The sequence below is a fragment of the Natrix helvetica genome, assembly GCF_964273705.1.
Source record: "Natrix helvetica genome assembly, chromosome: 3".
NCBI lineage: Eukaryota > Metazoa > Chordata > Lepidosauria > Squamata > Natricidae > Natrix > Natrix helvetica.
Window position 1 is genome coordinate 140,599,891 of NC_138549.1, and position 14,063 is coordinate 140,613,953.

General features: G+C 35.1%; 1 protein-coding gene across 2 annotated transcripts in view; it reads right to left on the reverse strand.

Moving 5' to 3' along the window:
• Nucleotides 1-14,063, reverse strand: part of UQCC1 (ubiquinol-cytochrome c reductase complex assembly factor 1) — a 32,728-nt gene that overhangs the window by 4,708 nt on the left and 13,957 nt on the right. For both annotated transcript variants that reach the window (XM_081946522.1, XM_081946523.1), the window contains exons 6-7: nucleotides 13,885-13,942; nucleotides 9,121-9,229 (exon numbers count right to left, since the gene is read on the reverse strand). In XM_081946522.1, coding sequence (XP_081802648.1) covers nucleotides 9,121-9,229; nucleotides 13,885-13,942 — 167 coding nt within the window. The remainder of the gene's footprint in view (nucleotides 1-9,120; nucleotides 9,230-13,884; nucleotides 13,943-14,063) is intronic.

A 14,063-nucleotide genomic window follows, 5' to 3' on the forward strand; every position in this document is an offset into this window, starting at 1 on the left:
GATATGGTTAGATCAAAGTTGAGCCAGGCCAGCTACTTGGAATAGGTGGGTCTTAAGCTTAATACGAAAGGAGCGGAGGTCAGAGGTATTCCTAATATCCTAATATCCTAATATCCTAATATCCTAATATCAATAAAAAGAATTATTGAGAGAACAATAAGCTAAGCAAGCATGCCAGTAAATGAAAGGATGAGTCTTTTACTGAGAAGGGGGAGTGTACCCTGGATAACAGCACAATTTTAAAGCCTAATGCTGGGAAAGATTGAGGGCAAAAGAAGAAAGGGATGACAGAGAATGAGGTGGCTGGACGGAGTCACTGAAGCAGTAGGAGTGAGCTTAAATGGACTCCAGAGGATGGTGGAGGGCAGGAAGGCCTGGAGGAACATTGTCCATGGGGTCACGATGGGTTGGACACCACTTCGCAACTAACAACAACATCCTCATATGGAGACACTCTTATGGCTAAATCTAGAGATACAGTACTTCATTAAAGAAAATAAACTTAGAGAGGACTCTTTGAACAGTCTGTCTCAATCCTATTTCCCTGAACTGTACAAATCTCAACATCTAGCTTTCATCAATAATTACATCTTAAATTACAATCCTGTCGCAAATGTTATGAATAGCGGGAGACTTAAAATTGCTGATAGCTACATCTTATTCTCCTGCAAAATAAGCCCTGCACAGATCTGTGAAGACCACAACTTGCACTGGATTTACTTTCATATTGGCTTTTGATCAGAGTAAGTGAGGAATCTTAGGAGAAAATAGGCAATATTCTAGAAGCCTAGAAGTTTTCTGAAGGCTTCAGATTAAGGGCTGTGCCCCAAATCCCACAAAAATATAAATTAAGCACAGATGCATTAAACGCCACTGAAATCTATGGCTCAAAATTACTTTCAGAAAGTATACAGTGAAATTTTAGATATAACTAAGCCCAAGTGAGTCCAACAGTGTTTAATTTGCAGATAAATATGCATAGTTTAGAGCTTAGAAATTGTTCCCAGATTGTCAGAACTAAGGAGTTAAAAGATACTCATTCAAAATGTGCTAAGATTCTTAGTTTTATATATAACATAGGAATATCTTTGAAAAGATTCCTCCATTGTACTGAGAGATAACATTTAAACTATGATTAATACATACAGGAACAAACGCAGGGTGTACATGCTTTCTGCTTTTTCATACAGCACAGCCCCAAGAAGGCTTTATTTCAGAGTAACATTCTGATGCAAATCATGATTAGCTCAATTATGATTAAAACAAGTAACGTTCAAATCCATATATGAAAATGGTCTATTTCAAAGTAATCATAATTGTAACTAATCACAGTGCACTGCCATTTGGATGTTATGCTAAACTATAGTTAATAAAAAAACAAAAGCAAAATATCTTCTTGTAGCCAAAGGGAAGAAAGGAAGAGAAAGCACTTATACCAAAGCCCCCTTTCATTTCTCTTCTTACAATCAGCAATTGGTAATACAGTAATGACTAATTTGAACATTTCAGCATTTTCATCCAACATATTATAAAGAGATAAATACACTAGATTGTTAATTATCCTTCTTCCCCCCCCCCCAATCCATCTATTAGTAATTTCTGCTACATTTCTTGTTATTTTTATGCTTGTGGATTTCTCGACTGTGCTTTTTTTAAAGGGACATTTTAATTATCCATAAAAGACGGTATATATGTTACAGGATTTTTAACTTTTCCCACATCTTTCAAAAGTAGAGGAAGAGAATTCTGCTTCTTCAAGGGTTTCTTTTACACAAGACATGCTTGCCACAAAACAGTGAACAGTTAAATATTTTCTTGCCAATATTTTAAGAGTGCAGAAGGTTCCAAATTGCTGGTAAAACAAACAATGCCAGACTGTGAAAACTCCTGGCTGCCATGCTCCTTGATATTAACAAGAGTTTCTTTATTGCTGTAACCTTTCTGAAGTGAATAAAAATTATTTCTTTGCCCTAGTTCTGCCCTCAAGTAAAAGGAAAAAAAATGAACCACAAAATGTTACAGAGTAAGTTGACCAGAATCCTGGAGAATTCCAGTCTTCAACATTTATTTATATATTATTATATAAATAGATTGCTCCTCAGTTGTAACAGCCAAATGGTTCATCAATACCAGCAGTACTGTCTTTGCGAATTCTAAGAAGTTGGCGCATTTCTAATGACAGATACGTACAAGGGATACTTTATGGCAAAGTTTTCATCCAATGTCTTCTGGAATCAGGCAAATATTTTTCTTTCTAATATTAGGGAGAGGGGGCCACTTATTAATTGACACAACTTGAAACATTATTGGGAGTTAGCCAGTCTTAAAGGTTTTTTATGGATTTTCTAACCGTGCACATTTGGAACACAATTCAGTACTTTTGGTTTCAATGAAGGAGATTGAAAAGAAAGAGCCTGTTTCTATAAATCAATCGATTAGCAAGATTCTCAACGAGGTAAAGTGAAAGCTATCATTTTTTTTCCTGAGGAAAACCTTTGATAAGATGTGAGATCTTGCATAAAGCTGAATGAATTGTTAGCGTTATAATGTATGCTCAAAATAGGCACCGCCACCCTGCATTTCATAAACAAGAATGGTATCAGAGCAATGCTGAAGAGAAGGACATAAAACTGGTAAGGATCACTTTGACCTCAATGGGTATTGACATCACCCTAACAAAATGCGGAAGTACACATCAGTTAAAGAAAGGAATATAAGGCAATATTCTTTTAACAACAGAGATGGGAAGACCATTTAGAATTTAGAAACAAAGAAGCATCAGTTTTACTAAATTTCAAAATCAAATGGTGACTATTACTCTTTTTGGGTATAGCATATATTTGGAATAAAACTTAGTCAGAGATGGGTACCAGGGTGGTCTTTCAACAGACTTTAGTCCTCTTTATATCTTGGTGAAGAGAACAGATGAGAATATCATTATTTGAAACTGGACTGTAGGAAAAAGTTAGGGTCTGTACTGTTCTACTGTACTGTTTACCTTTCTGCTTATTAGCATGTCTACTGAAACCTCTACCTGAACACCTCTCTTATCAATGGGCTACTTTTAGATTTTTCGGCTGTTAATGCTAGGAGTTTTCAGTTCCCATGTCTTCAGAGTGGAGTCTGGAATGGTTTAGGAATTCACAACGTCCATGGGCTTGTCTTAAATGTCTAGTCTTTACTTTGAAATAGATGGTTTGTAATTTGAAAGTGGACATCATGATTACTCCTTGGTCATAGCCAGACCACACTCTGGTGAGTTTATAATTCATTGGCACCGTACCACTGCAATTGATCCATACCAAATCTGTTGCTCTAAGGGATTTTCTCAGCAATTTTATAGTCTCAGCAACTGGCCACTCTTTGGAATTCAAAGAAAAAAGATATTCAATGTGATTGTCCTGAAACAGCCTTTTTCCACATCTTGAGCCTGGGACACTCTTGAACACCCTGGGACACTGAGAAATTCCAGAAGGTAAACCAGCAGAAACAAGACCTATAGTGCCAATGCTAAGATGAGGAGTGAATATTTTATTTATGGGGCTTTTAGACCTCAATTGTACCCTATTCCAAATGGTTCACTATTCAAACAACTACTCAAACAACATACAAAATAAAATTTTAAAATAAAATAATAACAATATATCTTGATACAACATTCAGAGTGTCACATCCCTTTCAGAATGACAATCTGTCCCCCCAAATCCTTTAAACAAATATTCAAAAGACTACGAGCAATGAGGTCACTTTTGCCTCTGAGGTGGAGAATTCTTACAGAAAACGTCAGAGTATTCATGACTGGCAGAGCCAATGAATAGGCATAGCAACTAAGTCAGCCAATGAGGGCTGAAACTGAAACTAGTCTCCTGAACTGAAACTGAAATCAGTTCTCTGCTGAGCCTGCCTTGGTTTGTATCTACTTACAATCTCTCCTCTCTACCACATTGGAAGAACTACTCTTGGTATTGTATATATTGCTTCATGTGTTATTATGTATATAAAGAGAAGTTAATGAATCCTGCTGAATCAGTTACCTGTGTGTGCTTTCTGGATGTGATTGCTGCTGCAAACACAGAAAATGCTTGCCTCCATGTTCCCTCTCATCAAATACAGACCATCAGAAACTACTCTGTGTTAGAATACACTGAGTGGGCAAATTCTAACTGGAATAGGCAGTCCTGAAGATAACTTTCAATGTTTCACAGGGAGAAAGACATTGGGATAGCTTATCCTAAAAACATCTCATTAGAGAGTACTACTCTACAACCTTCATTTTTAGGAAAGTTCTTCTGGAAGTTAGCTCACAGACAATCTTGGATGAAATGGATTATCTTCCTATTCTTGGATTTAAATTCGGTTAACAATTCTAATTAAATTTACAGATTCTTTTTCATTATATAATTTGTTACTTTGGGCATCTATGAAATTCAGAATATATTCATTGTAACTACGACAACTGGACAGGACACCTTCTGGCAAATCAGGAAAAGAAAAGAAAGGAGTGGAAGCTTTATTTTAGTTACAGCCAGATTCCTTCAGCTTTACTAGTGCAGTAGGAAGTAACCTTAGTAAACTTCAGTCAAATCAAGTCATAACGAGGGAAGGTAAGAGGGGCTACCGAGTATAAATAGCTCTTCCTAACATAAAACAAAGACTTCATTGTACTCCATGTGCAGAATCAATACATGAATTCAAGAAACACTTCAATGTGTTTCTGGAAAAGGAGGGGCTTGAGTGGTCTGGAGGAAAAGCAGGAAAGTAGGATTAAGATAAATTAAAATGTGGTTGGCATATTGGGCTGGATGGCCCCTTCCTGCTCCTATCATCTTGTACAATTTTTAAGGCAGGCTCAGCTACAAATCAGGATTTTATACTGAACAAACAAGTCTTAAATGTACTGGGATTACAGTGTCCCTTCAACATGAGAGCAATGTTTTGTTTAAAATAAACGTTTATTTGCCACAAGGAATACTAATTTCAAAATCTGATCTTTGCACACATTTTCTACAAGATTTAAACTCTCCTTGAATTTTTTAAAGAAACGAAGGTCGGGATAAGTAAACATTAAAAATGGTTTAAATATCTCAGCAACTTGTAGGTATGCTTATTTCTATTTCATATTGCACAAATTAATTTATATATAGATGATATTCAAAATTTGTTTTCATTGTACAATTTTAGATGGCTCTTCGTGTGACTTTTGAAGCATTCAGCAGACTAATACTATTGAAAGTTAGTGAATTATATATATTATCTCCTGGAAAAACAAGAAAAAGGGAGAAGAGAAAAAAGATCCATCCCTTAAATCTAAGGTTTCATTTGCTGCGGAGACAGTAAGAAAATGAATTAACACGTGAGAATGCTAAGGATAAAGGCTTTCCTATTTTTTATTGTGTGCAGAAGGTATCAAGTCAAGGTTCCCCCAGGAATGACAGTAGACCACAAGATAATTGTATAATGTTAGTACTTACTGTGAGAAAAGAGAATATGTTATGTAACTAATTATCAACTCTAAAAAACATACTCAGGTGCTTTTCAGAAAAGACAGTCATCTATACACAAAGTAAAAGTAAGCATCATGGAAAGAATGTATTCCAAGATCAGGAGAAAGAGCAATGATATCAAATGTAGTTTCTCCTACTGGTTTCTTAGTTTCCAATTACAGCATTGACTACATAGGCTTCCAAACAACAAAATCAGGGGAGAAAATAATTTCTCGAATTGTAAAAATAACTTATATGATCATAAAAGTGGGCAAGGGTATGGACTCAAAAGAAGAGACCACAATAGTACAGAATCTATTGCTGAAAGAAAGAAATACATTAAAAATGACCATGCCATGCCCGTTTTGTATAAATCTGAGAACACAAGCATGTAACTACAGTACCGCTTACTTTCTAAAGTACCACTGGTGTCTAAACCAGTGGTGCTATTCAGCCGGTTCTATCCAGTTCGGGTAAACTGGTAGCGGTAGCAGCGGAAGATTCCGCCCACACACCTGGACATCATTACGTCCCGTTTTTGATGCTCTGCGCATGTGCGGAAGGTCCTGCGCATACACAGAGGTGGCATGTGTGCTCACATGTGCGAACTGGTAGCAAAGGTAAGTTGATTTCACCCCTGGTCTAAACAGCTTTCAGAGCCATAAACCATTAAAATGCTGAGAGTCTGTGCCACAAGTTATAGCATAAAGGCAATAATTGGAATATAATGAAAAGAAATAGCCTGGAAAATGCTCTCATCTGGTACCCGAGAAAGAGGTTTGCATCATCTTTTCATTGAGACAACTGAAAAATAACTGAGAAAAATCAGCAGGGTCTACTTAACAGAATTCATTGCTAGGTTTTTACCAAAATGCTTAGTTCTAGAACAGAGAATGAATAACTTTGTAGAACTGGCACTTCACATTAGCAGAGGGGAGATTTGCTATGGATTCACAATGATTCAAAGTAGGCAGAAATGCATCACTTACTTGAATAAAGCCATTTAAAGGTATGCTGGTTTTTGCCATTTTTTAAAAATTATGTGAAGTACATGTCCAATGGCATTTCTGATGCCATTGTTTGACTACTTTGCTTTATAACAAAAATGTAGACTTTGTGATTTCAGGATCAATGGCTCCTGAAACCTTAGAGGTGGCCTTCACAAGAGTTTTAACTTTTGTAACAAATTATAATTTGTACTGACAGAAGAATTGACATAATTGGAAAGTAACTAAATTTGTGTTCACTAAAGTTAACAGTAAATTAAATCAAATGTAAAGATAAATTAAATGAAACTAACTTAATTTTTTGTTCAGGCTGATTCCCTAGCTTTTTGAGTGTAGCTTTTCATCCATTATTTAAGGCCAAATGTGGCCCTTGTTTCAGAAAAAAAAAGCACTCCACTCTTGTACACCACTACTCTAAAAGGATTCTAACATTTATATTTCTCAGAATATGAGCCAATTTACAGATTACTATGAAGTCCTGTTTCACATTTATATGGGAAGAGATCCTGTAGTAATATATAGACAATTATACCTTGCTTAATGGAAGTTAGGCATAACCTGTTTGTAGCATTCCACCTGCAGCAAACTGATTAAGCCACAAAACCTTTAATTAAATGCAAACGTTTGTTTAAATCAAAATGGAACATTTATGTTTGGAACAAGATAGGATGATGAGAAGCTAACCTCGAAATATGATTTAATATTCTGATTCTCAAGCTGACATCCACTATATATCCCTATTTGGATGGAATATCAACATCATTTAAAACTGTAATGCAACTCAAAAGAAGAGATAGAAACTCAATGCATAAGCAAAATATTCATGTATATTCAGATAATAAAATAGGATGTGATTACCCATACACTTACCTTATTGAGTCATATTTATCAAGATGATGGTGGTGGTGATTGAGGTGATTATTGTTTTTCATGCAACAGTTTACATATTTACATTTTACAAAAATAAAGCCTATGTATTAGCTCAAGCTCACAAAACTGAATAGCTGGCAGTTTTAACAACTGTGTTTGTAAATTGCACAGCCAGAGTGAAATTAATTTTTTTTAATGATGCCTAATTTTACAATTAACACTTTAAATCATAATATCAAGCTATTTTTAATGCTTTTTAAAAAGTTTGGTAGAAAAATCAGAAGTGGAAAAATTAGATAAACACTGGTTAGCCACAAAACTGGACACACCTGGTACGTAACCAACAAAATTAACTGCAAGTTTTAGGGGCAGTAGAATAAAATTTATATATGAAACCAGCCAACACCAGTAGAATTGCTGAGGCCAAAGGCTTTCTTTTTGTTTTTACAGCTGTGTCAAGTTTTGGTTCCCTCTTGCCAACAATCAAAAGTGCTGAAAGAACCCAGGTTAAAGGGTCCCAACATTTTGCAGCTAAGATTCAAATTGCAACAATTTTAACAGCCAGTCTATGAATTAATATACTGTTTAAAACTAGGAAAAGCATAAGTTGAAAGTGAAAATGCCTTGATTCAAATCATGATGTTCTCACATTGGTAACACCAAATAGCCAATTGTAAAACTAAAGAAAGTGGTCATTTCTCAATCTATAATCATATATCATTTCTACATTCCTTACTGTAATTTCTTTATCATATTTAGAGACTGTCCATTTCCCCATAAAGTGGCTCTATGCATACACTTGCTATGTGTTACCACAACATGCAATTGTTGTAGCATTTTACTTTCTTTTCCAAATTGCTTTCCTGATTTTATGTTCTTCGGCAATGTTATTTTTTAAATTGTTCCAAAGTTTGCATTTTAAGAAAAGCTTCATTGAACAACTTTATATAGCTGGACCTTATATTTCTTTATGGCATTTATACTGTTAGAACTACTAACTATGGCTTTATAGTAATCAATTTATACTACAGGATACAGACATGAAATAAATTTAGTATCTGGAAATCAAATATTTCTATACTTTGGCTTAGAAAGTTTATGGACTGTAATTTCTCTTTTAGCCTGGAATGCATCTTTAATTTTTACTGTTTAAAAGAGGGGTTTACTCTCCCTGCTAGAAATTCTTCAATCTTGACAAAAAAGCGAATTGTTCTGAATTAAACAGCAAGTCTTTTTAAAACTAATACATAAGTTGAGTTATTGAGAATTGTTTTTAAATTCAGAAAATACTAATATAATTTGTATTATGAGGTAACTTGAACCGAGAAAGAATCATTGGCCCAAGGTCAATCAGCTATACATTATTATTGTTGTTGTTATTACTGTTCATAGTACTATTAAGTAGTATTTATTAAATTATTTTCATACAATATTGGGGATTTCAAGTTTAAAACAATCTGGGATTTTCTACTAGCAATATCTTTCCATTTCTGGAATAATAATGAATATAGCATTGTATCACAACCACTGCCGGTGTTTTTTTGGGGGTGGGTGGGGAAACACTTGTAGAAAAGGCCCAGGCATGAGTTAAGATGAAGTAATTTGCCAGTCCGAGCAATACTGCTATTAGTCATACTACACATTTGCTTCCAATTTTTCCTCACATACTTCCTTAATATAATTATATTGTGCATTCTTGAACAAAGTAGAATGAAGAAGATACTTAAGTGACCAATGAATCCATATCAAAAAATACTCACTCCCATAACCTTCCCACGTTGTTCAGCATCTTCCCACATAGCATATACTATGTAGTAACACATGTATTTTCCTGCTCGGCCCTCTTGTTTCATTCGTACTAAGCACATCCTAGAGGAAAGCAAATCATTTTTAAAAAATACAGACACATACAAAAATAAAGATGGAAAATATATTGAAAAGAAATTAACCAAGAATGAAACAAATGTTTAAGAGAATAGGTAAAAATTCTGATTTTAAGAGTATATTACATAGTAAAATCACTTTGGGATATAAAATAAAACAACTTCCAGTGAGAATGCCACAGAACACAGCCACAACATTGTACAGATCACAGGAAAGTGGCTGATTAATTTATGTTACCTCTTTTAGTTGTCTTCCAGCTATAGGGCTGCAATATTAATAAATTATCAAAAAGACAGCAGAGAAAATCTATTCATAATCTCACTTTTAGACACATGTACTTAAAACTCCAATTGTTTTCAACTAATGTTTAATCCCAGGCAAACATGTGTTAAGACTGGAGCCACAGATTCAATTCATTAGAATCAATATTCAACTAAACATGAAAATCAGGCTGTCTCCTAAAATGAGAATATGTACGGTTACTGTATATCTTTTGGCACAAAACTGGAAGAGTATCAATTCTTCCAAATAAATAATCAATTCCTTTGAAAAAGAGAACAAATCGAATGTAGCAAGGACTTTCAATTTCTGTACTAAAACAGTGTCACTGTCAGCTCTGGAGATCATCTTTTTCTTTGGATCTTCAGGACTATACTTAGTGCTGTGGGAAACTGGGAGGGTGGATTGCATTGAGTTGAGGAGATATCTAACCATAATAACATTCCTTTCTCTGAGAGCCAAGGACATTCAGCCTGCACCTGGAGTAGCATGACTGAGAGGCAGTTGGGACGGTGCATTGCTTGGACCATGTGATGGACATGTGGGTGCAGGGGAAGGGGCATGGACTTTCTTTTGGGTGGGGAAAACCTGGACGCTTTCAGATTCGGGTTTTCCCGAATATGACATATCTAATAAAATGGAGCTTTGAGGAACTTCTCGCCTTGGAGTCTTCTTGCGTTGGGGATGTTACTTGGTACCCTGACATTCACTCTCGAAGCTAACAATTCAGTGTATTAAAAGAGGTGTATTCTTCATGGGTTATTCTGAATTTGGGCTTTTGACAATATTTTGAAAGTACTATGTGTAATGTACTGGTAATATATACAACACAGACACAATTAAACTAGCATGAACCACAGGTAGGAAATACAATCTAAGTGTATAAGAAATAGTTGTTTTGCTTCTTTTGGTCCATTTTTATAAATTTTCAGAGATTGGCTAAATAAAAGTGCCCCTCCTAGAGAGAAGAGTTAATGCTAGAGGTTGTGTTAAAACAATATCAAATGGCACCATTTTAAAGTTGAGACATGGAACATTCTTAGTGTATCAGATCTTGCTGATGGAAAAACCTTGAATTGCACAAGGAAGCTTACTGGCAACCAGAAAAGGAGTTATATGAGCAATTACCAACTGAAGTGCCATAGGATTATAAATCAGATGCAGTTTCCAAGTATTCTTCAATGGCAGCCCTACGTAGAGCACACCGTGCGTATTTTGTGTGTGGCAAAATATATGAATTTCTAGGATTATCAGGTCATGTGAAGGAGAAATCAGAGTAAGATGTTTCAATTAACTGAATGATTATGTGAGGATGGGAGGAACAGAATTCTGGGGATTCACTAGCCTTGGATGGATCTACCATTTGTACCTCCAACTAACAACACAAAGCTGTCAGAGAATAAGTGAATTCTTGCTGGCTTGCTACAGTCTTCAAAATGGCAGACTTCCACTAAGCCCTTTTTGTTGTTGAGCCAGGATGGACGTATTTAGAATAGAATTGAATAACAGAGTTGGAAGGGACCTTGGAGGTCTTCTAGTCCAACCCCCTGCTTAGGCAAGAAACCCTATACCGTTTCAGACAGATGGCTATCCAACATCTTCTTAAAGACTTCCAGTGTTGGGGCATTCACAACTTCTGGAGGCAAGTTGCTCCACTGATTAATTGTTCTAACTGTCAGGAAGTTTCTCCTTAGTTCTAAGTTGCTTCTCTCCTTGATTAGTTTCCATCCATTGCTTCTTGTTCTACCCTCAGGTGCCTTGGAAAATAGTTTGACTCCCTCTTCTTTGTGGCAACTCCTGAGATATTGGAACACTGCTATCATGTCTCCCCTAGTCCTTCTTTCTATTAAACTAGACATACCCAGTTCCTGCAACCGTTCTTCATATGTTTTAGTCTCCGGTCCCCTAATCATTTTTGTTGCTCTTCTCTGCACTCTTTCTAGAGTCTCCACATCTTTTCTACATCGTCGTGACCAAAACTGGATGCAGTATTCCAAGTATGGCCTTACCAAGGCATTATAAAGTGGTATTAACACTTCATTATTTGTTGCAGAATGTTCTCTCACACCATGATCCATCTCATGATAACAAGCAAGCATATTTCTTTTCCTGGCATTTCCCTCCAGCACACTGTGTTGTTGTAGCCCTTTATTGGACAGCAACTTTCAATTGGAGTACAGTTCTGCCACAAGATGTGGCAGTAAACTAATACCAACTAGTTGGAGGGACTGAGACATACAACTATAGCTACTGTCCCACCACTCCTCCAATTACCATGTTTAAAAAATGGGATTTGACAAGGAGTTTGAACACAGAATCTATCAGTAACTTTTTAAAATAGCTCCGTGCTGCACAGTCCTGAGAAAATAAAGATCTGCTTTTAAAGAGCTGTAAATTGGTGACTCTACGCAATCCTGACACACACCTTTCTGGAAGCAAAGACAAAGCCTTCCATAGTTCTAATTTAAAAAATCACAGAAACTAATGCAATTAGCACTGTCTGAAATAAAAATCTACTCTACGCAAGGCTTAGAGTAGTCCCAACGTGCCTTTAACCCAATGCTTGAAAAGTTGCAGTGAATTTAGATGCATTGTGCTGTCACACAGCAATTTAGCAACACTCTGAATGAGGTCATGGAAAATGGAATGAGTCTCCCATTTACATTAACTGCCACTTGAGATTAAAATGACAGACTTTCTAGCCAGATCAACACAGCTGCAAAACTTATTTTTTTACCATAAGGCTACATTTAAACATTCAGTTAGTAATTTTATAAGTTTTTGAAATTTTCTTTACCCACTTATTAATTTCTTAAGCGAAGGTTCCCCTGTATTATAATAGTTTAGAAATCAGATATACTTGCTTTGATATCCATTTTTCCAAATTCATATTTCATAATTTACACAGCTTCTCAATTCATAAACAAAGATTTTACCATGCTCTAGTGCTTGACTTCTCTCCTCAGACCTGACAAATCAATCATTGTTACATATATCAATGTATTTTCTTTCCATACATTAGCCAAATTCTTTCTTCAATGAATTCCACGCAATCTTGGAACTGAAGCCCTGGGCAGATCTAGTAGCAAAGCTAGGAAAGTTAGAACTAGGTAACATGTTATAAACTTCCTTCCTTCCATCCATCACTCCTCACTATCAGCCATGCTTCCTGGGAATCTTGGGAGTTAACTGGTGAAGGACTTTTCTTGAAGCTAAAGTTGTATACATCACCAAAACTATTTTGATTCTGATAAATAGAACACTGTATTGCATAATAAGAAATGCTGACATTTTCCCCTACAAGAAGTACAGATTTTTAATTCACATATTCATTCTTATACTTCCTTCATTATAATAAGGATATCACTGTTTCTTATTTTAACCTAATCTTTTCAAACTCATTTTTGAAAAAAATTTTTTGACAAAATAAATTGCAGCGACTATTTGTTTGATGTTGTCCACCTTCAAAAATAAGGAAATAGTCAAGCCATTATTTTTAGAATAAGGTTCATACTAATGTTCACTAACTTTAGAACTGGTATTACTAACCTACGTGAGAGGCAGTTCTAAGTAAACTTCACAATTGCATTTATACTTTATGAAAACAGAAAAAAAATGGGAACATTCTTTTTAAAAGTCATAAGTTTATTTATGGTAGCATGTTCCAATTAGGTTTTCATTAAATATGTTTAAAAATAAACATAAGATTTTTTTTCAGTACTTACCACAAAAGACATTTATTGTAAAACAATGAAATGTATTGTTAAAATTAATTTGACACTATTTTTACAAAACAATCTGCATCTAATGTAATTAATTTCTAAAAAGGCAGACAAATGGAAAATAATGATTTCTTCCTTTATATTTATTATTCTATCATTCTGACCTTCCCAAGCACCTAACGTTAGATAAAAATTGAGTTTTGCTAGTTATTTTTCTTGGATGATTATTTAACTAATGAAGGAAAAAGTCACTTTGAAGTGTTAAATATTCACAAGTAACCAGATTGGCACTCACATAACGTGTAGTTAGGTTTTAGAGGTGAAAATGTAAATGTTAATGCTATAATTTATTAAAGGCTTCTGACAACTAGTAAGTCAAGTCACCACAAGTTCTCACAATTCAAAGAACTCCTACATAAATGTGAGCTTTTCCTAAAAACAGATAAATAAAAGACCTTTCCATTCAGGCTGAATGAAGCTTTTAGAGTAGAGTGAAGAAACTATTAGAAATAGCATGTTGAATTTTTTTTAACAAAAAAAAATCTGGCACACATTTAACATGGTTTAGTCAAGTGACAATTTTCTCCTTTTCTTGATACAAAAATTGTAGTAGATGTAATTTTAAGGAGCTTTACTTACCAGACATGAAGCTGTGCTATTAAAAACCAAGAGTTGAAAGTGTCAGGGATCTGTAATTCTTAAAAATGAATGTGGTGAGTGAAAATGTATTTTATACTTAAACATTTAAAAACATACATGAATTGGCTTGCACACCTATCTACTCTGCGCATACAAGGAGGAAAAAGTCTGCACATATG